The sequence below is a fragment of the Sinohyriopsis cumingii genome, chromosome 5 (genome assembly GCF_028554795.1).
Source record: "Sinohyriopsis cumingii isolate HCF-2022 chromosome 5, ASM2855479v2, whole genome shotgun sequence".
Lineage (NCBI taxonomy): Eukaryota > Metazoa > Mollusca > Bivalvia > Unionida > Unionidae > Sinohyriopsis > Sinohyriopsis cumingii.
In genome coordinates, this window is record NC_142965.1 from 116,808,709 (window position 1) to 116,835,105 (window position 26,397).

Sequence of the window (26,397 nt, forward strand, 5' to 3'; positions counted from 1 at the left end):
CTTAAACAGCTTAGGTTTATCGCTGACACAATGGTAGATACACACAAACACACGTGTACATTGACACAGTTGTAACACAAAACTCGTTCGCCTTATTCGTAATTAACAGATCCCTTTCTAGACATGAAATTCTTTCTTGATATTTTGTTTTGTTTCTTATATTAGACATTTTCATTAAACTATATATTTTTCTGTACCAAAATGTAAATATGTATTGCTCTACTCGTGTCAGTGGTGTGTGTTTGTTTGTTTGTTTCTGCGTTTGTTTGCTTGTTTGTGTTCTTTGTTGTTCCCCGAGGTAGACCTTGTTTTAGACTGAAACGTGGGGAAACTTATTTTCCACGTATGAACACTAACGCAGTAAGTAGTAAACAGCTAAGGTCGCTTTTCAATTGTGGTATGTCGACTGCCCGGAGGGGCCATAGTTTGTAAAGCTTAATTTGTGTCAACTCCATAATCTAATTAATGAAATAAGTTTACGCATATCATACAAAAATGTTTTGAGTATTTGATACATTAGGCAAGGCTGCATTTCCGCACTCAGTGCACCTTTAAAGATTAACGTTGCTGGGATATTCACAGCAAGGCCTGGATCTGCCTTTTTAAATCATGGCATTACATATTGATATGCATAATATGTCAGTACATATACAATACCTGATAATATTTACACGATTAATAGAACACTCAGAGCTTGGGGCTAGAATGTGAACCGATCCATTTGAAAATCAAATTAGCTTGTCTTGTACATGAATGTGAATAAAGGACTTATAACGTACCTGATAAACATGGCCTTTTAAAGCTAGTGAAATATTCATAAAGTCCGCAAGAAAGGTACCAGTTAAAGCAACCATAGTCTGATTCTGATAAATAGTAGATTTTAAATATATCATAATTTTTAACTAGGAAGGTTAATTCGATGGTGATCTCGAGGATCGAACTCAGACTGATACACGGACTGGTCATAAAACAAATTACATATATTCTGTGTTAAGTATATGGGAGTGACTTGTTACAGTTAAAAACTAAAATCGAGTTGACGTTTGTTACCAGTAAGAAAGAAGGCAAGGAAAATGTAAAATTAGCTACAGTTCAAGGCAAATGACTAAGTATTATTTCATGTATCATATCACCGAATCAAGTAAAGTATTGTCACATTCTAAAGAGTGACTGTTTGGTAGAGACGTTAAATCAAGAAGAAAACAGAATGGTTTGCGTCCTGTTGTCCAAAATATCGTTAGAAATAGTAGGAAAAGGTTTATCACTATGGATGACCAACCATGTGTGTGTGTGTGTGTGTGTGTGTGTGTGAGAGAGAGAGAGAGAGAGAGAGAGAGAGAGAGAGAGAGAGAGAGAGATTATACCAGTATCCTTCCGTACGGAATTAACTATGCACGTGGTGAAGCTTAGGCGAAAAAAATGACAGTATGTCATACGCATTCTTCCAGTGTAAACTTTTTCGTGGTTGGCTGGGGGAAAAAATAGAACAATCGGCATGATCTTTTTATCGATACTTACCAGAGGACTTCAAATGTCCACTGCATACGATCGGAACATTAGTGTAGGTCAGTCAGGGATATTAGAAAGATATGTTTGCCCGCCAACTTGTTCATGTTGCCCGGTTAATTACGGCAGCCGTTATTAGGATGGCTGTCATAAAAATTATTTCTCAACATTTGTCAATATACTTAGTTCTAATTGCAGAAAATTCGTGAAACTCATCACCAGTTCTGTTGATAGAAACTATCACAAAAGCTTAAATACATATGTTTTACTTCTAGGTAATTATATGTGCACTTTGCACGTGGCAATTTTTCTTAGCCACTATCAAGAAGCCAACATAGTATTCATCAAAATTTGTTACTGTTTATATTTCTTTCTATCAAGCTAGCCAACAGACACAGCAGCCACATAGTTTGCAGTAAGTGCCCTTTCTTTAAAAAAAAAACAAAAAACCCTAAGATGTTTGAAGGATTTTGCACGTGTTACCTTTATCTCTCAGTTCACACAGTTTACAGCGTTTGGAAATTTTTAAGCTTAATATTTCATCTTGTTGTAATCGATGTTTACATGTATTAGAGCATTTTATTGAAAACTCAAATGATATTGTGATAAAAGGTACAAATTTTAAGAGACAATACAGTGATACATGTTTTTTTTTTATTCATTCCTCACAAATCAGTCAACAACTTTGCCCATTAATAAAACAGTCAGTCTGTCAATTAACCTGTTCCCAACGTTCCATGCTGTTAAGTTATCCAAACTGCTAAAAACAGCAATCCGGGCTCCCTTTTTAATTGTATGTACAACATTTCATTTTAAGTTCCAAATTTTTTTATGACCAGAGAAAAAGACAGAGCAAAAAATGTATTTTTTTCTAAATTCTCTTTAAAAAATGTTGGAGTTGTGTTGTAATGTGTTTTCATGGCGTTAGTCAATTGTGACAGATGGGTACGTTAGAGGGAAGTTGTGTTGTAATGTGTTTTCATGGCGTTAGTCAATTGTGTCAGATGGGTACGTTAGAGGGGAGTCTGATTCTTTAATTTTTGTTAATTTTACATATTTAAAACTTTGTTTACATTTTAGTCAAACAATTCTCAGTTTGTATAATAGTTAAAAAGGGGTGGGTTTATTATTGATACTGAAACAAGTCACAGATCAAACGATTCCTACTTTTACTTATGACTTTGTCTTCAACGTCATTTTGTTATCCAATCATAACTCATTCGAGACGGTGACGTACTCGATGATCACCCTTGTAGCTCGGTTGTATTAAATGGTATCTTTAATATGTAAAGAGCAACAGTTTTTGTTTGTTATTGGATAAACTGTATCATCAAACAACAAGACATAATGTATTCGTCCGCTTTTCTTGAACCAATTCTTTAAATATCTAGCAGTTTGTAAGGTCGTAATTTAATATGTTCCTCCGGATACGAATTAGGAGACAAATAAAAAAAACTCGGCTGTTAAAATATTAAACAGTCGTTATCCCTAGACGACCTTTACAATTTCCGCGAGTACGGCATGGGGCCATTGGTTGGTAGCACGTGTCGCCACGTTCTCGGAATATTTTTCCTAATCTCTATGAGGGACTTTAAAAAAATAGTATGCGCCATGGGCTTGCATTGCAGTGTCACTTGTTTCATTATCGACAATCACCCCACACCCACCCCCTTTATAACCATTAAAAAACCTGAGTATTTTTTTACTAAAATTTAAACAAGTTTTTATTATGGACCTTTAAATTTGAACAGTTATTTTGAAAAAGACGTGTGACATGATAAATATACTTATCACGAAAATTAATGCCCTGATATTCGTCAGTGTTTGATACATGGCATGAATGTTCAGTGTAACAAAATCATGTCTTCATGGGTTTTGTCAAATACTCATCCAGAGACAGAGAAAAGTGAGTGTTCCGCCAGTACAATAACAGTCGTGTGCGAAGAGATAAGTCACATTTAATGTATATATTTCTTTCTTAAATTTTAAAAAACTGGACAACGAAGGATTACAGGAGACTATTAACTTGGCTCAACGATGCCTTCTTAGCTCAGAGTCCCATGCAATTATGGTTACTCCTTAGTGGTCGGTGCACATCCATCCGATTGAGAACAGCGTCGGAGTCGACAATTTCACTTAGAAAGGCGTGTTATCGGAAACGGTTAGCTGTTCCAACACCTACTAGACGACAGTTGGAATGACATGCACTTGGCACGGCGCAGGCACAATTAGCCAGCGCGATGAGGCAACAAAATGAAAGCATGGACCAAATTGAGCGAAAAATGGCCCTAGAAGATTTGACGTGTCGCGCATCTTTCCACCACGTTTGTGCAGCGATGCCCGTCGTTGGTTCGTTCGACATTTCCGCTTGCAAACATTTTTCAGTTTGTCAACACTCATGTAGTACGAGCTGTTGTTCTGACAATTGGAGTATATATGTCTTTGTTTAGCGTAGTCCTTTGGGATACTTTCGACCAACCGTTTGCACACTAATGACGTTTGCTCACCACCATCTTGACCTTCATGTTGACGTTTACATTTCAGTGACCAAGGCGTTCGCCGAATTTGTATTCTGTATGTTATTTAGGCTTCAAAGGTGGCAGCGACATCGCTGCTTTGCTTGTGTTCGCGTGTCCTATTGTACCGACAGGCATCGGTATGGGCACGGATAGATGGTGGACTTTTTCTCCCCTGCAGACAATATGAGAGCACTTTAAAAGACGGAGTAACTCTTTTATAATAGTATATACATTAGTGACTTTCACACACAAAAGATCAACAAAAAAAAAGAGCTACACTATTTGGGCCCTGCGGCCTGACCTCGTCCAGGCCATGTTCTTTGCCTCTCCGTCCGTGGAAATACGCGACTGCTGCTGAACCGCTCAAACGCCGGATGAACTGGAAGAGACTCTTTGTGGTTGTATCCTGCACGGACGACAATAATTGCTACTTGATTCTGCAGGAAATCGACTATGCCGCCGTTTTCGAGAAGGTCAAACTTACGTTACAGGCCATTGGTGAAAAAGAGCAACCAACGTCTTATCACAGTTGAGGAAACAGTGACTTCTGTCTAAAGTGCATCGAGCCTCGATGACGTATTATACGATCAAGACAACATCATTGTCTATGGCGATGGGTAACTACGATGTCGTAGCCTCAACTTGATTTGTTGTGGTTGAGGCTACGAACTGATCCCATATCATGTAATGGAGCAAAAAAAAAATCATCACTAAAGTCAGAAAAACAAACAGTGTAGAAATCAACTACATAAGTATAATCATGTTGTGAAAGAAGTTTGGCTTATTTTGAATTTATTAAGCCCTTACACGATAAAATAAATTGGCATGGTTACTCTAACCTTATCCTGTCCGCCATGACAAATAACGCGAGACTCTCGCCATGACCCCTTTTTAACGTAAGGCTTGCCAGGCCATATTTTGGATATTCTACGCTATATTATTATCAATCAAGTGCGAATAATCGCTTCTTGGTGGAATGTCAAAGTTGCCGATAAACCGTATTTACTTTTAATGCGTAGAATTTCTGACCCAAACGGCGCCAAAATTTTACTACGATTTGTTTACATTTCCAAATAAGGCGTAAATATCCTTATATGGCACACAAACAAACGAGGCTGAGAACGGAAGTAATTATTATTTGAAATAATATGGCGGACGATCTAAACGAAAATATCCGCTAAAAAAGATAAACGAGATTTTACAACTATTTCTACCACGATTTTCGATACTTCCGGTATTAAATAAGAGGACTACTCAATTTATTGGATTATATGCAAGGAATATGTTTAAAGTGTTATTATTAGGCTTGCTCCATTAACACGTATATGCTCATGTTAGTACCCTGTCCACGAGGTACGAGTAAGGGTACTAATATTAGTACTAGGCGATGGGATGCTCAATGACACATGAACTGAACACATCTATGTGTAGCTCCAGATGGCACTAAAACGATGACCGATCACGTGATGTTGGCTTAGTGATGCGTAAAGACACTAAAGGTAATTCGCGACATCTGAAATATAGTGTGCTGCTAACATGGACAGGCACTAGTTTCGTTGTGTCATTTACTATATGACGTCTATACCTTGCAGCTTTGCAACCGTTGACCTAAGCAGCACAGACCAAGGAAACTCTGGCGCAGGTCTTGATAATGCATAGACCGTGTCAAATCAAAGTCTTGAAAATACTGTTAAAGACTTTTAAACAATCTCTCAAAACTTATGTCAGCACCAAAATATCAAGTACGAATGACGACATAGGAATGATATATGACTACATGGCCTGCTGCAGCAAAGGAGGGATTCGAGATATATTAAAACGCCCGTCAGCTCGTATAGGATGATGTCACTTACGAGTTCAAACAGAGCTTTTCTACTCTCATGAAACTAGCCAAGTCCAACGCCCGTACCACAAAGTCCGCTTAGGAATCCCGCGGGGAGGTTAAGAGGCGTACGACAGGTCATCTAATACGGCGGATTAAAACGGCACTGACATATACAGGCTTCCCGAAGACGTTAGTGGTACCTGCCAAAGCCACACCCTCGCAAGTACAGGTTAGCAATGCTAATAAAAGCCTCTAAAGTGTAAAGAGAAATGGGGCAGCATGTCATATTTAGTGGTACATGAAAACTGGCAAGATCTTCCGTTGTTTTTTCTTCTTCTTTTCCACATGCTTCTAAATAAATCAGGAATGTGGCCTTATATTTCAGCAGTTGGTGGATAAAAAATTCGCCCCTACAAGAGAACTTTGTCCGAAGGGTAAATCGCTACAGAAAGACATGGTCGCACGGCAAATCGCCTAGATTAAAACACCTGAAGCTTGTATACAGCCCACAAGCCTAAGAAAAACATAGCATAATGCCCACAAGCCTAAGAAAAACATAGCATAATGCCCACAAGGCATAATGAAGATGAATTCCTTGAAAAATAATTTAAGCTAAACTCCTCGTATGTATGTATGTATGTATGTATGTATGTATGTATGTATGTATGTATCAATGTATGTATCAATGTATGTATGTATGTATGTATGTATGTATGTATGTATGTATGTATGTATGCATGTATGTACGTATGTATGTATGCATGCATGCATGTCTGTGTGTGTATGTATGTATGTATGTATGTGTGTGTGTATGGATGTATGGATGTATGTGTCTGTTTGTCTCTCTGTGTGTACGTGCATGCGGATGGATGGGTGGGTTAATGGATGGACTGTGAAGCACATGTATAAATATACAACACTAGAAACCAAGATACAGATATCATTTTAGACTAAACTACAAAGTATTAAATATAATAAAATTCATACGCATCAAATTCTAATTATAGTAATTTTCTAAGTTAAATTAAAACACAAAATAGAAAGTTGATAATTAGAAATGGGGTTATTTAAGAAAAGCAGGCTGGCAAAATCCAAAGCTGTATAATAAGACCAGTGAATGGTTCTAAAATTAATTGGCACCACTAAGTAAGCAAGCCAGAACAAAATGAAGGAAATTTCATGCCAGCATTAGCCATACCGACATCAGGTCCCAACAAACACTGAATTTACAGCATTCCCCTTTCCAAATAGTAATTAATCTTGTGAATTCGTTATAATTGCTACTTTGTCTGGCTTCCTCCTGTAGAAAGTTCCATAGCTCGTTTTTGCCATACTTTCTGTAGGGATTTTCATATAGCAAGCCTGGGGGGGGGGGTCTCGGTATTTTAAAGTGTATTTAGAGAGTTTTCTATTTATCAAGTCTCTCATATCAGCTGGACCTAAGCCATAAACTATTTGAAATGTGTATAAAGCCATACACCTGCCCCAATCTTCGGAATGTTAGACAGGTGTCTTAAGTATTAGCTTCTAGTTGCATGGGCCAGGTTAGTAGTTCTATGGGCCAGGTTAGTAGTTCTATGGGCCAGGTTACTACACCATACTGATGCAGGGTCAAGTCTAGCAACACTAATACAATAACTACTTTTATTTCTCATACATGAACGTTGTAACATGGTTACCTTACCACAGACCCATTCGGCGCAAAAGCAAGGCAAAAACAAGTAAATATATACATCAATTGAAATTAATTTGAATTAAATAAATATATACGTTACTGATCTATCAATGCGCAAAGCGTTTCTTATGATTGAAATCATTGTAGTTAGGAAAAAAAATTGTGGTATGCCATTTGTCATTGACCTGCCTGTTTCGATGACACGTGATGCTTCAGATGTACATTATCAAGTGAGTTATCTCTAGTGACCCCCAACACTACAAGACTATATTAATTGCCTATGACTAGAGAAATTGATCTGTCAAATACATTGTACTTTCTTACAGACATTGGTTTTAAATATACATGCTAAGGTAACATTGTGTAATGTACTAAGCAGTGTTTGCCAACCATGACATGAATATTTGACCAATCAAAAACCGGGTCACAAAGTGTACGGGTTCTTTAACGCAAAAATATGCAAAACAACAAAACAGCCATAGCGAAAAGACTGAATTTGAATTGTACAGCTTTCTTACTTGAGTACATGCTAGGAACATTAACCAAAAGATTTATATAACAAGGTTATTCGTTAAGCAGAACAAACAATATAATTATGTAGTACTTTTAACATACGATTATTATACAATATCAGCAGATTCCTCGTAATGTTTGTTTTCTTTCTTTGTTTCTTAGTTTTTTGTGTTTCTTTTCTCCTTTTGTTATTTCAAATACATAAAATACTATCCGAGGAATATTCAGGATGTTACTATACAATATGCATAGATTCCGCCAAGTAAAATTTTTTTATTAGTGCAAAACTGAGTTCAATACGTCATCAGCCTAGTTCATCGTCTGTGACATTTAGTGCAAATGCAGCTCTAAAAACATGTCAAGGATCTCCGAATAATGTGAAATCATATCATCGGCCTCACAGACTACTCCGGTGTCCTAGTGGTTAGAGCGTCCGCCTTGGAAGCGGGAGGTCGTGGGTTTGAACCAAAGACTTACAAAAATGGTACTAACAGCTACCTCGATTGGCGCTCAGCGTTAAGAGTTAGTGTTAGGACTGGTCGGCCTAGTGTCAGGATAATGTGACTGGGTGGGACATCATGGTACATGTCTGCGGCATGATGTCCTAGTGAGTGCTAGACATCCCTATAAACTGCCACACTGCAGACATCGTAGCGATATGGTTGAAAAATTGTTAAAAGCTACGTTAAAAATCCTAATCACACACACACACACACCTCCAGACCAGTCAGGTGTGAAATTATGGCATGGACCTACCAGACCGGTCAGTTGTGAAATCATGGCATAGACCTTTTCACACTGATAAGATGTGAAATCATGTAATGGACGTCCTATACTAGTCAGGTTTGAAATCATGTCGCAGACCTCCAAAACCGGTCATGTTTGAAACTGTCAGCCCTCTCAGTCCCTGTATGTGTTACCAATGGAATTTTAATCTTATTAATCAATAATAGAAATTAATTTTATCGTCCAGATTATAAAACTTCTACACCTACCAAATTACTTATTCTTATATCTTATCTTATTTTGTTTCGTTTTCTATCATGCAGAAACGAGAAAAGTGCAATATTAGACGTGTTTGCAGTCAATAATTATATGAATATTTAATCTACGGTCACAGGTAAATATTAGCTATGTATTATGTTGTTTACAAAATAAATGTCACTGATTAGGTAAACCATTAGTTTGATTTTGGACTAAGATCAAATTACACAATAAAAATACACATATAATGTAATTACTGGGGGGGGGGAGAGAAGCAATCCATGATTGATTGATTGATTGATTGATTGAATGATTGATTGATCGATTGATTGATTGTAGTCATAAGACGCACTAGCACTGCGAGGCCATTTAGCGCCATATAAATGGATATATATATATATATATATATATATATATATATATATATATATATATATATATATATATATATATATATATATATATATATATATATATATATATATATATATATATATATATATCAGGTGTGTTTGTGTGTGTCTAATTACCTTTTTCATAAATTGAAAAAAGGGTTTTAAAATAAAATATATATCGATTTGTGAATCATTGATGTCCTTTATGTAGCTGTGTACCACACCTACACCAAGAGAAATATATGTATGTATGTATGTATGTATGTATGTATGTATGTATGTATGTATGTATGTATGTATGTATGTATGTATGTATGTATGTATGTATGTATGTGTGTATGTATGTGTGTGTGTGTGCGTGCGTGCGTGCGTGTGTGTGTGTGTGTGTGTGTGATATTGTATTTACCACATCGACTCATGTGGTACACACTTAACTGATACATTTTATTCACTCATATTAACTTCGCCTGAGAAAACTCATTGAAGCTAACCACATTGTCTTGTGATAATTTTCGATAAAGAAACTGGGTTTGACGCCTAATTTGAAAACTATTACGAGCCAATACAAAGGGATACGAAACATATATTTGTCCAGCGAAAGAGTCAACAACAAAAAATCAAAAACAAGAACAAAAGACTAAAGAAGAAAAACGATTCCTCTAGAGAAAAAAAAACTGTAACATTGACGGTTAATTAGGGATGGATGGACAAAAGGATTTACAGATACATACAAGCACACGGATGCCAGAGTTGTCGTTATATCAACTGTTTTGTTTACCTAATTATAATACATATTTTAATTATTTTAAAACTGCTTTCTGTCTGATCTATCTACATTTTTGTCAACTCAAGGGCGACTTCATCTGCGAGCTCATCATAGTGTTTAACCTACCTGACAGGCCATTATGCGCGCAACCACCCTTTAAAATAGCTCTCTCTAAAGATAATTTTAAAATGTTAAACATAAATGACACACTATATAATTGTCTTTATTTTTATTATTGTTCTCATTAACGACGACTCACGTTTTCAGTCAGCGGCCACTTTTTCTGATTAAAAACTAATCGAATAGAGTGCATTTAGTATACATGAGCAAGGAAAGATACGACCTTTTTCAACACATTCTTTTAACACTGTCAGGTACTAATCGTATAATTTAACCATGTTTTAATAAACTCTTTGAATTGTACAAGGATACAGAATAATTTGCTTCCGTTTTTTAATTCATTGGATAAGTTGTATTGATTTATGTGACAGATTATTGTATGTCTATCTACACATTCATGCGGATTGATCAGTAAGAAAGCCAAAGAGGAAAAACATTATTACAGACATGTTGTTATAACTATAGATAGATGGATGGATGGATGGACGGACGGACGCATGGGCAGATGGATGGATGGACGGACGGACAGAGTGACGGACAGGCAGACAGGCAAGCAAAACGATAAATAGATATACGGACGGACGGTCCGATGTATTCCGCCAGTCATCCATCCACTTGAAATTTGCAAACAAGCAAACACGCCTTCAAGACTTTTAACTCTGCAGTTCTTTTACCACCAGAATTAGAGAAATGACAACCTGTCCTAAATCTAATTTCATTATCAGTTTATGTTCGTATTATAAATTACATACACAAAGTTATGACACTTATGGGTACTTATCCTTCATGACCGACAACACTTTTATTGTAGACAATATCAGTCTAAACGAGTGTACTATGTCATGTACATCAACGTCAACATAATTACAAATAATTCTTTATTAACTACACGTACCTGATGGTGGCATGCAATGTAAGCTACACGAAAGTAAGTCGTGCTGTTTACACAGCGCTGAATTTTAAATTCCAAGATTGCATAAATGTTTAGCCAAATTGGTTCTTGTGTACATTATGTTGAATAACATACTGGGTGGACAGTGAGTCATTTAATCATGATTATACAACTTAGTGTGATAACATAGTCGTTGTTTACTGTAGATACACATCAGATAGATAATGCGTTAGCTATTCATTAGATATACGTATCAGTTTGATAATGGGTTGACTGATCCAGTTTGATAATGGATTTGTTGCTCCATGAACATAGATGATAATTAGATAACTGGTTCGATGTGCCTTGAGCATGCAGCCTGGTTTGATGATAAATTGTTAATTGCTTGAACGTACACCTTAGTTTTAACAACGTATTGGTAACATAGTTTGGTAATGTGTTGGTTGCTGCTGAAAAATGCAAATTAATTTGAAACTTTTTGTTTGCTCTATGTACATACAAATATGTTCGATAATGTTTGGGTTGTTCCATGGATATATAAATTAATTTCATAATAGTTTGTTTCTCCTTACACATACATCTTAGTTTTATAACGTGTTGCTTGCTCCTTAAAAATGCAACTTATTTTTGTAATGTTTGACTCTTCTTTTAATATAAGGGAATCAGTACTGTGCGAAAAAGATAATATTGTCAGAAAGCAAGATCTACGTTATGTCAGCGTCATGGTTGCTGCAATTTAGGTATGCATTAATGAGGTCGTTGTAATTTTGATATGCATTAATGAGGTCGTTGTAATTTTGGTATGTATTAATGAAGTTGTAATTTAGGTATACATTAATGAGGTCGTTGTAATTTTGGTATGCATTAATGAAGTCGTTGTAATTTAGGTATACATTAATGAGGTCGTTGTAATTTTGGTATGCATTAATGAAGTTGTAATTTAGGTATACATTAATGAGGTCGTTGTAATTTTGGTATGCATTAATGAAGTCGTTGTAATTTAGGTATACATTAATGAGGTCGTTGTAATTTTGGTATGCATTAATGAAGTCGTTGTAATTTTGATATGCATTAATGAGGTCGTTTTAAATTAGGTATGCATTAATGAGGTCGTTGTAATTTAGGTATACATTAATGAGCTCGATGTAATTTAGGTATGCATTAATGAGGTCGTTGTAATTTAGGTATACACTAATAAGGTCGATGTAATTAAGGTATGCATTAACGAAATTGCTTATATTATGTCTTGCTATGAGAGAACTTTCACTTGATGTAAATATCAGTACATGCTTGATATGTATGATGGTCAATACAGTTATGTATTTTAACAAACAAGCAACGTTTAAACAATAACTACTTCTTTTGCATGGATGACTGAATCAAGAATCTTCCTTCTTAATCAAAGATAGCTCCAACATGAGCCTTGTCTATTTTGTTAATTTGTTTTACCTTTCTTTCCATTTCAGACAGCTCTCACATCACAGAGGGCAACACGAAGTTGATAATGGCCCTGATATGGCAGTTGGTATTACGCTACCAGATCGGATTGTCTAATATACAGCACCGCGGCTGGTTACTGGCCTGGATGCAAGCAGTACTTCCAGAATGTAAAATCACCAACCTTACAACCGACTGGAACTCTGGCATCGTTTTACAGTGAGTTACGTTTCTTTCCACGGATTGTCTAATATATGAAATGTTTTTGTTTTTATCTTATTCCTTATTTACCATTTTATGCATGATGTTTTTACCCCATTTTTAAGGAGGTTTCGTTAAATGTGGTCGTCATGTCTTACATTTTAGAGCTGAAGATTCTCTTTCCTTGCACATTTGCTATACTAATTTAATACAAGTATTTGTAAAGCTTGTTCGGTGATTAAAATATGGCCAGTTTTACCCTGTATTTTTGTGCGTTCATTATTCTTATATTTTTGCATATCCATCACTGAATGCTTCATCTATCGAAGTTGTTGACGAGAACGCTAAGTTCACTAACAGACTGGTTCTGGATATGATATGTTTTAACGAAGAATACCACATATGTGCACGAAATGCACAAATGCTTTGCTAATGAAGCATGCTACACACAATGCGTGAGTACGATGCAGTCTACTGTCTCTTACTTGTTTGATACCGACGCGCCGTCAAGGCTGTTAATGTACGGGACCAGTCTCTTCATTCGTTCGTTACGTATAACACAATGGTAAATATTGAGAGACATTCTGGTTTTCATCGTAATGGAATATTTACAGAAACCTATTTCTTCACTATGTTACAGTCCTATAAATTAATTATGTCTTTCTTTTTCTTATTAGCGCCTCTTCAGAAAAAACGCGTCGATTTGTGTGGAATACGAAACTAATTTAATCAATCTTACTGACTCCATTTCAACTCCAAATATCTATCTATCTACCTATCTATCTATCTATCTATCTATCTATATATATATATATATATATATATATATATATATATATATATATATATATATATATATATATATATATATATATATATATAGGGGCTAGGAAGAATTTGTTGCACTTCATCACAGTACTGTCTATATGGTCCCGTATAAGTTCTACAAATGTACATGTAACGAATTGGCCAAAATATTTTGTAATATAAACCCTTCGGAATAAATCCCAGTATACAGTATTACAAGATAAACGGTAAGGAAGTAAAAGGTTTGAAAGGTATATAAAGCAAAATATCAATGTATAAGCATAGACTGAAATCACTGAGTGAGTTTCCTAAATTTAAATGAAATCCACATACATATAAGATTCTGGTTTATTATTTCATTAAGATGTAGAAACCGGAAGATAATGTTCATTGATTATGCTGTGATAGATGTCGTCTCGGGAATTACAAAGTACTTTTTCTTCCAAGTTAAACTAGTATATACATTTTTAGTTGACATTTTTTAGTAAATTCAGTATCACCATGGCGCTAATGTTTATTGTTTCTTAGTTGAAATCAATTGTATTGGGCCTATACAAGTTTGTTGTCTGTGGGTCAAAATCGATTCCGTGACCCAGTAGAAAACGAATATCAAAGACACTTTCTTATACTCTCTCAATTACTTTTGTAGATAAGTATAGATGTATCACTTAGTACAAAATGCACGTAAATCCAAAATTGAAAAAGTCATTATTCTCTGATTGTTACTTTTACAATTAGTATACGGTACTAATAAACAACACAACGCTCTATGTGACCTTGTAATTTCAATGTCATTGCAGGCTATTCAGAACCACATAGATGCAAGGTCAAACAATGTCATTAAACTCTATACACATATGTTGTAAACATATATTCATGCGTTCCCTCATCCCAATGCGCAGTCCCATAATGATTTCTTTACCACTGAGTTAACAGGTGTATAATATCGTTATTCATATCGTCACGAATGTGCTCAGTAACCATATATATATATATATATATATATATATATATATATATATATATATATATATATATATATATATATATATATATATTGCCTACCATCAGTAGCATCGGATTACTATTCATGTTATTTTGTTTTACAGGTCACTTTCTTCATGGTGATTTTAGCTTTAGATATCGTATAAATCTTATGCTGAAGGGCCAGTACTGAAAAATATCAGATCTACTTGCTGATATGACGAATCCAACTGCAAACAATATAGACCATGATCTGGCGTAGCATAATGCGTCACGAAATAATAATGATAAGAATCATAATAACAATAATACTAATAATAATAGTGACAGCAACAACAACAACAATAATAATAATAACAATAATAACAATAATAATAATGACTTGGTACAGCATTTAATCTTCAAAAGCTCTACGCGTTTTACAATGTTAGTTGACATATAAGGACGTATATATTGACATGATTACAAAACCACGAGACTTTGTAATAACAAACAAATCATATTGAAAATAAGATTACGGTCAATGTTTTTATTCGCATTGATTACTCCTAAAAAAATTGCAAAGACTCGTATCTACTGGCGCAGTATGCAGCTGCAAATCTGTGTCTGTGCAGTTTTCAGTTGGATTCGACATTTAAGCAATTATAGAGGGTGCGATGTTTTGCCTTAATTATCCATCTGCATTACCTTCAAATACCAGTTTTTGGCCATTACTGATCATATTTCTTCAATGCATTCAGTCCATCACAAGTATCAACATGAGCGTATCTACCTTCACAAAGTCAACCAACCGGTCATGGCAAGGGTGTCTATATTATAAAACCTATTATCGTCAGTGTTAAGATTCGGTGTTTTGGTCACAATCAGGTCTCCGGCAATAAATAAGAAACGGAAGAATTTCAAAAGACTCCTATCCTATTACAATCACAGTATTATTGCCATACGATGAATATTTCTTATGTGTGCGCGCGTATATGTGTGTGTGTGTATGCAGGGTCGACGGGGGGGGGGGGGGGGGGTTGAGGGCAACCCGGGATATATCCCCGGGGCCCAGGCCGGTAAAGTGAAACGGGCCGAACAACACTTTTTAATTTTATAAAAGAAAAATTTTGTTTGACAAGAACTAGGAGAGGCCCGAGTGGATTTTAGCCCTGGGACCGTGATCGTTCTCTAAGTCGTGTGTGCATGTGACTGCATGTGTGTGTTTATTCAACGAACAGTTCTGATGTAGTCTGTGGATCAAAAATCATTGTACCGTCCATTTTTTGTACCAATTAAACGTCTGTTGTACACATCTCACACTTCTTTTATGAATACATGTACTTTTGTAATGTAAGATCATCATTTACAAATCTGAACCCACTTTACCACTTTCCAATGCATCTTTCAAATACAGGAATCATGATTTAATAAGCACGTTTGCCGGTGTGAGCTCGAGGGTTCTGTGTCTTTCATTATTCTTACAAACGTGTGCGCACTAGAAACCGTGTATAATCGATATTATTTCATGATCAATTATCAATTTATTAAATTATATTCCTAATACCTAGAAACGGGAGTTTTAGAAGAAGAAAAATCTGCGCTCAAGAAAAACATGCAGCTTTAATGATATAGCACTGCAGGCGTCACGAAATTTTAAGCATCAATGAAACTGGAGTGACGTCTGAACGCGCATATCATTCGTATCATTGATTTTTATTGGTCTGCTGTATCGCTCATTTTTTGAAGTGGAATTAGTCTTAGGCTTTGAGTATCATGTCGAGTTGCCATTTTCCCGAACGTCTCCAACTTGTTTCGATATATGTGGTTAGAGCTTATTTTTATATTGCTGCATACGTTTAGATTCCATTGTCACATTTTTCAAAGAGTTCAGAGTGTTTACTGCATCGAGTTAACTTGTTTCGTTTTGTAATCTGTCTGCTGACTTCTTCCGAACTTCCCTAAAAATCTTTCAAATGACGTTGTTATCACGCGACTGCTGCTTTACAATGGATATTATCAGTGTGTGTGTGTGTGTGTGCGTGTGTGTGTGCGCGTGTGTGTGAGTGCGTGTGTGTGTTATTTGGATTTTTAACGTAGCTTTAACATTTGTTCAGTCATATCACAAAGTCTGCCATGTGGCAGTTTATAGTGTTGTCTAGCACTGGGGCATCATGCCGCAGACATGTAGCATGATGTCCCACCCAGTCATATTATCCTCACACCAGACCGACCAGTCCTACCATTAACCTCTTAATGTCGAGTGCCAAAGTGAACCAAATGTTAGTACCATTTTTGTTAGTGTTTGGTATGACTCGGCCGGGGATCGAACCCTCGACCTCCCGCATTCGAGACGGACGCTCTAACCACTAGACCACCGTAGCGGTAATATTATCAGAGATATGCGTTTATGCTGCACAGTAAAGATCAATGCAAAAGTGGGTCTGCTCTTGTTTTAAGGCGGATCTTGGAACTCGAGTTTTAATAATTGTCATGGAAAAACACATATTCGCCAGTTGGGCTCCAATACACCATTGTTGTCTATAGGGTTGGTCTGCCTTGTCCAATAGTTGATTCCGATCGATATATGTGGTTAGACTTTATTTTTCTATTGCTGCATACGTTTAGATTCCATTGTCACATTTTTTCGAAGAGTTCGTTCAGAGTGTTTATTGCATCGAGTTAATAAAACCAACTTCACCAATTAAAATTCTCTTCCCTCTACTTCGCTATTATCTAGAACATAGAGGTAGGTCCATTGCAAATAGTGTCCAATAAATAGAGAGAAACCTCCGTACAGTCATTCATCATTTCCCGTAGACGCTTGAAGGTAAAACTTCACACATCTCCAGTCAATCTGATATGATAAATAATTAGGAGTGTTATTAATATGCTTCTGTGCGATTTACAGGTTTTGGCCTAAAGCAATAACCTTTACGGATGATCGAATTAAGCATATCTCATAACGTTTTTTCATAACAGACAGTTTATAAATATGCTGAGAGCTCTTTTTATGGCCCATGTTTACAAAGACAAACGAACTCGCATCAAGAAGGCTTCCGGGTGTATGATTGTTGAGATGAATACTCATGATATTCGATTTCTTTATTTCCAGTTACGTGTATTGTCACTCTAAATATAAAACACTTGGCTTCCATATTATGCAGTACAAAATTCCTCGGCTACACCATGCGGAAAAGAAATATTACTTGATTTAACTTTTAATTCTAACAGAGTTGATCGATGTCAGTGTTAACAGATGTACCAAAATGTTGCTATCTAATTATGCATGCTTGACGCAGTTATATAGTCGTAGGGATAAACTACCGTGTGAAATGTTTACTTGAAAATAAAATCAAGCGTTTCTTTACTTTTATCATGTCAGTTTGGTTAATAGGTATAGGATCCAATTGAAAGTATGATCACTGCAAAAAGGTAACCACAGTGATATTTATTATTATTCCATTTTTGTATCCAAAATGTGCAATAACACCTATTGCATGATATAGAACACTTTTTATAATACCAGGCTCGAATTAAAGATGGAGAAAAATCAGTGTAAAGGTTAAAGATGGACATTCTATACGGGCACTGAAGTTTCACTAACCTTTACGGGAATGTTAAGTTTAGACTTGTGAAGTATGTATTGTTCCCCTAACTTCTTTTACTGTGTATTGTAGACAACTGTAAATAGCTTATAAATTAAAACTCGGAGTGTTCTCACAAAGCGGATACTTCAAGTTTATAGCGGCTTAATTTAGCATCCTCCTGGAAGGGTTAAAGGAGCATGAACAATTCTGTTGATTCGGAATATTTGAAACTTGTATTGCATGTCTGGAATTTCATCATAAAATGTGAATTTAAGAAATTAACAAAAACGTACACATTCTATAAAATTTATTTGCACACAACTTCAGCTTAGAATTCGAACCTGTGAATCTGGGAACCTATATCATAACAGACGGTGGTTACATGGGACATAACATATTAAACACCCATTTTAGCAGAATACGTCTTTATTCGTATATTTTCACATGTAATTATTATGATTTTATGCAAAATTAACTGCTCACTTTATCTAATTGCTTTGACAACACGTTTAATAGTATATTCATATATGCATTTCAGTCATATAAGTGAGTCTGTCAAAGCTAAGTTTATTTTGAAACCGTAGGATCGGTTTGTCCATACTGTACCTGCACAGAAGACTTGTAGATACCAGTCTGGGGAAAATAAGGTAATACTGCGTCCTCTTTCGGATTGTCTAAGTCAAGCAGATACGTATTGATCTCGTTCTTTAATTCGCTGGAACCCGGTCTATATTGGCAAGAAAATATCAAAGGCTGGTAACTAGTAAAATCGGTATTTCCCGACTGGCTAGTCACTAAATTCATTTGCAAATTAGTGGTGCCATTCCCGTAACGTCCAGGCGAGACGTTTCAGCGAGAACTGCAGTTACTGGTCGGTGGCTTTACTTTGGAATGGAGCACCATGGGGAAATGTACAGATTTTCGATACTTACACTTAAGTGGAGGAATTTTTAGCACATCAACTGTTTCTTAAAAACAAAATATGTTTCAGATATATGTCCCCGCAGTAATTTATTTAAAAAGATATACATTTTATTTAGCTGAAATTTCGTCTAAGAACAGAAACCGCAATACATTCGGAATATTTTGGAAATAAATAAAGGAAAGATGAGAATCAAAATGTGCTCGATACATTTGTAACTTTTCCATCAATCCGTTTTTGCAATAACCGTAGGTGGACCGAAACGTTACCTAATTGCAGCAATCGACATACGTTCGACGCATACTGTGGATGATCGGCAACTGCAGTCCAGTGAGTTCCAAACGTGTGATGCAGTTTTTACAATGGGAACCAGACTATTTATTTATTTATTTACGTATTCATCTTTATTACCTTGAAAAGTGGTCTTGAAATACCATAGTAAACACAAGCCAACGAGTAACAGTGAAGAGCGAATGGAGTACAGTACATTGAACCCTCTGATCATGCCAAATAATATAAAACATCGTCAACACTGTAGGCTAAATTCATCATCTATAATCATTTACGTTGACAATAGAATTATTCTTGCACCAAAAGAGTGTTTTTTTTAAAAAAACATGGCTGAACTAAGCAGTCATACAGACTGTGCTCGGCATCTATTTATAAAGTTTAAACTCGGCCAGCATAAGCGATTTTATTTTGCACGTAGTTTTGATTGTTTTGAATAATGACGGAAACTGTTTGCTACATTCCATACTACTTTCCAGCGACAGGGTTTGACTTTTCGGCATATGAACGATTTCACAGCTAATGTTCTGCGTTGGATTTAATAATGCAATTTTTATTTATTTATCAATGACGAATCACCTAGGTATTTTAACATAATAAGATTACTTATTCACTGGAGAGTTAAATCATACATAATCTGAACTTAGGTTTACAGTGAGAGGAAGCGATAGTTTGAACTTAGGTCCACAATGACAGGAAAAGGCAGTTTATCAAGGCATGTATGTGACACTACAAATTTAATTACTTGAGCTTAAAAAGGACGCAATGACTTTGGAGTGGACTTTCTCCTGCATAATAATGAGTTATTCTTTAATGTTTAAGAACGTACTGACTTTTATGGGGACCGTCTCCAACATAGGAATAAGTCCTACTTTTGTATTTAAGGACGCGCTGACTTTTGAGGGGACTTCCTCCTACATACGGTCGAGCTTAAACGTTTATGTTTAAGTACACGCTGGCTTATTTTGGGGTGGGGAGGAGGGGGCATATCCTACGTAGGAATGAGTCATGAAATTATGTTTGGATATATATATATATATATATATATATATATATATATATATATATATATATATATATATATATATATATATACATTAATAGGTATAAGAACTGCTGCTCCTATGTAGCAGTAACATATTTACTAAAGCTTACTGAAACAATTTAGTAAATAAAATACTAACTGATTTGGGGTGCTTTACGTGCAATGTTTAGTATCCATACTTTTGACATACCGACAATGCGCTGTTGCAATTACCTAAACACGGCTTATCTATAGCCACCCACTCCTTCCGCCTACCCAGTTTTGTTGCAACAATAATTGTAAATACCGGGGATTTATGTGCTATTCAGTTACGATTGCATCGACTCATTGTACCAAGGTCTGCATGTAAACACCTTAGATACCGTATTGTTTATCTGCAAACTAACGTATAGTATTATATTTTCTCCACCTCAGCTTAGTGTTGAGTGGGTATCTTGTCCTCAGATGCGTGTCCATAAATAACAGTTATTTCTGTTCTCATTGGTATTTGGCGTTTTCAGTGTAAAACAACTGTTCGCAGTCGTGATACATATAAAATTATGATAGCCCTGTTACCAATTGGGCATATATTATTACTTAATTAACTGTTATTTATTAATTAACTGTTATTATTTAATCAATTGTTATTACTTAATTAACTGTTTTTACTTAATTAACTGTTATTACTTAACTTACTGACCCAGATCTTACATAACTAGAATTAATGTACCTCAGCAAAGAAGGCTGAGAATTCGTATTTTATGAAGACCTACGAATTTGACTGACGCCTTCTCGAAACTAATGGCAGATTAAACTATTAAAAATTGTTGTACAATGAGAATGTAATATCATATATATGTAATAAACAGACAGCGAACAATGCAAAACTAGCCTGAGCGCTTTCGACTTAAAATGAGTCATTTTCATACGCAAACACAAATCAAACAAAACAAGCAAACAACCTTTTTCTCAAGACCTTCTGATTCATATCTCCAAAAATCCTCGGAGTTTAGGTTTCCAAATTTTGAATAATCATACTGGGGCGTAGATTACTCATTAGACTGGTTATCGAGTTTGTGACCCTTAACCTAAAGCAGAAAACCTATACATCGCGTGAGTTTATGATAATAAATCTGATTAGATCAACGTATTTTCATCAATCAATCAACACCCCCAATAGATGTTTGGAGATTTTGGATTGCCTGTACAGACAATTGGCCAATTTACGTTTACTAATAATCAAATCAACAAAAAATTTATAATACTTAATAACAATTGTTTCAGGCTTTCCAAATCTTCGGATAAAAAAGCCGGATACTGAAAAATCTCAGGATATCTGATCAAAAGGTTTTGGCAGGCCTGTAAACAGTATATTTTCCCTATTTCTAGTCTCTCAAAGAAGAGTCGTTGTCGGCTGAAGGGTGTGTAAATGCGCCAGTACCACATATAAATTTCCTCAAGTCAACTAACGGCCTCAGCTCCACTTTAGCCTATTTTCATACTGCCTGTTTCTTTTTTCTGTTTCACATTTGCAAAATGTATCAGTTCACTTTGTTAACCCGCAGATCGGTACTTCATGCCACAAACAAAGATGTATGACCCAAACGCCTGTAATTTGTCCTATTTCAAATGTCCAAACACTTACGCGTACGGGTATCAAGAGACCTCCATATGTTAAGAAACTATAGTGGGTTTAGCCACCAGTCATGTCAAAAGCGAACAAAGGCTTGGAACAACTCTCTGGTCTATATTACTGCTGTGCTTCACAAAGTAACACTAGGTCCAGGGGTTAAAATTTAGTTCTGTTGATTTCTATCGTTTTGCAGATGGATGATGTTTTCTTAAATCAGAGCTGCATTTTACGTTTTGCCTTAAATATTCGTGTTTTAAATTTAATATAAGGAGTGAAATCCGATTTGAAAGAAACGTCGCCGCTAATCACAAATCTGTCAGTCATCATTGATGAGGCTTAATCATTCTCGTTCAAGGCAATGATGTGTAAAACGTTCGTTCTTTAACACGCATATCAATGATTGTACCTAACTCAAATGAATTGAGTTGTTCCACTTTGTATACTTTACTTATATAAAAGAATGTTACGGGCTCCCCCAGGGCAGTTCTCGAAGGTCTAGACACGGCGTCTTCCTAGCTATTCTTACCCACTCAAGTAATCAGTCAAATGGTGGTTGTTTACCTTTGACTGCAAGATAATTAGCTGTATAAACTACCCCACGGATGTTTGAAATGGGCTCTAAGCAGGACCGTTTTTGGTTATACAGTCTATAGACCTCGGACATGCACTCTGCACCATTGTGGTGGTAAAAACTGTCGCTTTTTATTGAAATCGTAGTTTTCGAAACACGACCTTGTCGGGTGGTTTGGAACTTAACACATCGTGTGTTTCGTGTGACACGTCATGTTATGGCCGGTATGATTTTATGACGTATGTTCCTAGTTATTGGTTGATTACCCAATTTGAGAAAAATTTATCCGACACCAACTCTCCCACAATCAATTCAAAAAGCATTATTATCACAGAAAGTTATAAATGGAGACGTAAATAATAATAGAATATACCCATGGTTTGTTGCATCATTCATGCCTTGAAAATCACTCGTCATAAATAATCATAAACGTCATAATTGGGGTCATGAAACACCATTCCTCTATAATCAGACACCAAAACAATTTGCGATTCCCAAACACAATTACTGATCTGACTCAGAATAAATAAATATCATCCCCTAGATATGCTACTGACCATCAACCCAAATGTATGTAGTAAAATCGCTAAACAAAATAAAATAAAGTGTATATTTAAAAAAGACCAGAAACTTATTCTAAACAAATATGACACTGCACTGACTGGCGCTCACCGACGACCACAGGCAGTTAATTATTTTATCAGCTACTGAACTAGCCTATGTTTGTTGGTGTATTAAATACCGTATTTAAAAAGATGAAGGTCACATTTTGAGTTTAAAGACATTAAGGTAGTTTTTTGACGAATCAAGCCCATGAGTAAATTGTAGTCATTAGTAGGCTTGAACCTAAAACCGTTTTTGTTCTATCGCTTTTTCCACACAGGTACTATTGTATGTGAAAGGGTAGATCTCACTTGGCTGGATTTTAAAGAAAGTGGGGACATACAACGGAATATTTTACAAAAAGCGAGACTGGCATTATAATATTTTCACCGTTTCAAAATTTTATCCTCGGATAGATCATTTATAAGATCGAAGTATGACTTGCGGACCGTACAATACAAGTATTGCATTTGCCTACTTATAGCTTTACGGCGTATGGAAATGGAATAAGTTGTATGTGTCCTACAGCTACATCTATATAATTATAGCGTTACGGCGTATGGAAATGGAATAACTTGTACGTGTCCTACAGCTACATCTATATTATTATAGCGTTACGGCGTATGGAAATGGAATAAGTTGTATGTGTCCTACAGCTACATCTATATAATTATAGCGTTACGGCGTATGGAAATGGAATAAGTTGTACGTGTCCTACAGCTACATCTATATAATTATAGCGTTACGGCGTATGGAAATGGAATAAGTTGTACGTGTCCTACAGCTACATCTATATAATTATAGCGTTACGGCGTATGGAAATGGAATAAGTTGTATGTGTCCTACAGCTACATCTATATAATTATAGCGTTACGGCGTATGGAAATGGAATAAGTTGTACGTGTCCTACAGCTACATCTATATAATTATAGCGTTACGGCGTATGGAAATGGAATAAGTTGTACGTGTCCTACAGCTACATCTATATAATTATAGCGTTACGGCGTATGGAAATGGAATAAGTTGTATGTGTCCTACAGCTACATCTATATAATTATAGCGTTACGGCGTATGGAAATGGAATAAGTTGTACGTGTCCTACAGCTACATCTATATAATTATAGCGTTACGGCGTATGGAAATGGAATAAGTTGTATGTGTCCAACAGCTACATCTATATAATTATAGCGTTACGGCGTATGGAAATGGAATAAGTTGTATGTGTCCTACAGCTACATCTATATAATTATAGCGTTACGGCGTATGGAAATGGAATAAGTTGTACGTGTCCTACAGCTACATCTATATAATTATAGCGTTACGGCGTATGGAAATGGAATAAGTTGTATGTGTCCTACAGCTACATCTATATAATTATAGCGTTACGGCGTATGGAAATGGAATAAGTTGTACGTGTCCTACAGCTACATCTATATAATTATAGCGTTACGGCGTATGGAACTGGAATAAGTTGTACGTGTCCTACAGCTACATCTATATAATTATAGCGTTACGGCGTATGGAAATGGAATTCAGTTGTACGTGTCCTACAGCTACATCTATATAATTATAGCGTTACGGCGTATGGAAATGGAATAAGTTGTATGTGTCCTACAGCTACATCTATATATGACTATCTCCCGATCAGCCAGCAGACCACCAGCACCTGGCCAAACACGTAGGTGCTTCCTACAGTCACGACGACGATGTTGCAAGTAGAACCACATCTTTTATTCAGATTGCCTGAAAGTTTTACAAATAAACCACCGCACAGCAGTGTTATACTAACAAGAAGCCTTCGACCTCACATCCTCTCTAACAGTCACATGTTTCCCCAAGATAACGACAAAAAATACATAATGACACTTCCACACTAGAAAGCGCCCAAAACATTTCGTTGGCTACAGACTATATTCAGTTACGCTTCTGATCAGATGTGTAAGCTTTCATTATCATGGTTCCTATAAGATAACGTAACTCTGTCAAAACCAATCGTCGCCCAAGACCTTTGGGCCAGTATTAAACCTCTTCAAATTCAGCATTGTCATCAGACCATGATAGCTGACATTTCATACTCACATCTTCATCGCAACTAATACACAAGCTGGCTCAGAATCAGAAACAGTTAATTGGAATCTAATGAATCACAATGTTAGGCAATATCTCACTCTTACATTTAAAGGCAGACTATTATGCCTAAGAATGCTTAGCGAATGACTGATCAGCTCTTTCAACAAATCGTAGCGTTATTTACGTATATTTCTCTAAAAGAACACAAGCCAATTCTAATCTTCATAACTCTAGGGCAGAGAAACATACAAACCATTTCTGACCAGTCCTTCTAGTCTTTAGTATTGCACATGATTCCCCAATTAATTTACAAAAATGCAGCATATGCCATCATATATTAATCTCAGACTCAATTAGAATAACCGCAGAGAGCGCAGTTATCTGATTTATCTGTTCCAATTTAATCACTTTATCCAGTCTGGCAGCATAAAGGCGTCCTTATGTCCACCATACGCAGTTGAAATGGTCTCGTGTCTCGCAAATAAAATGCAGAAAAACAAAATGCTTTTCTGACTGACCCATATATACGCAATCTCGAGCGTCATCTATACATACATATATTCCGTTCCACATCAAATATCATATCTCATTGATACTAATAAAATGGTCTTTACTCATAAAGAAGACTAAAATGAAAACGGCATCTTCATTAATACAATAAAACGTACCTACAGTGTGTATGATCATATTTAGCTACTACAGAGCTCCGATTCCGGGCACGCAATTTTCCTTCCATTTATTACGAAATTAGAGAGAGTGCATTTTACAAAACTAAATAAAGCTACAGTAACGTTTAGCAAACCACTGAACACTGTGATGTCTGCTCCTTGTATTTAGTTAATTGTTGGGTTTGAGAAATATCATTCTAACACCGATTCTCCCAAATAATCACTATAATCTATCAATGCTGTAAACGTAGACATTAAGCGCAAATAGCACATACCCGGGGTTTTCTACAATATTCTCATGAAACGGTACCGAATAACCACAAAAGCACAGTATGTTAGTATGTTTTTATGATATAAAGTGAGTGATATAAAACCACATGATGCTTACAATAAACAAATACAACTGGAAGACTACAAACCAAATA

The 26,397-nt window shown here is 35.9% G+C and overlaps 1 protein-coding gene across 1 annotated transcript in view; it reads left to right on the forward strand.

The window, feature by feature from the left end:
* Window positions 1-26,397, forward strand: part of LOC149800045 (filamin-A-like) — a 134,406-nt gene that overhangs the window by 9,869 nt on the left and 98,140 nt on the right. The window contains exon 2 of the mRNA XM_089959578.1: window positions 12,662-12,851. Within this exon, the coding sequence (XP_089815704.1) occupies window positions 12,662-12,851 (190 nt within the window). The remainder of the gene's footprint in view (window positions 1-12,661; window positions 12,852-26,397) is intronic.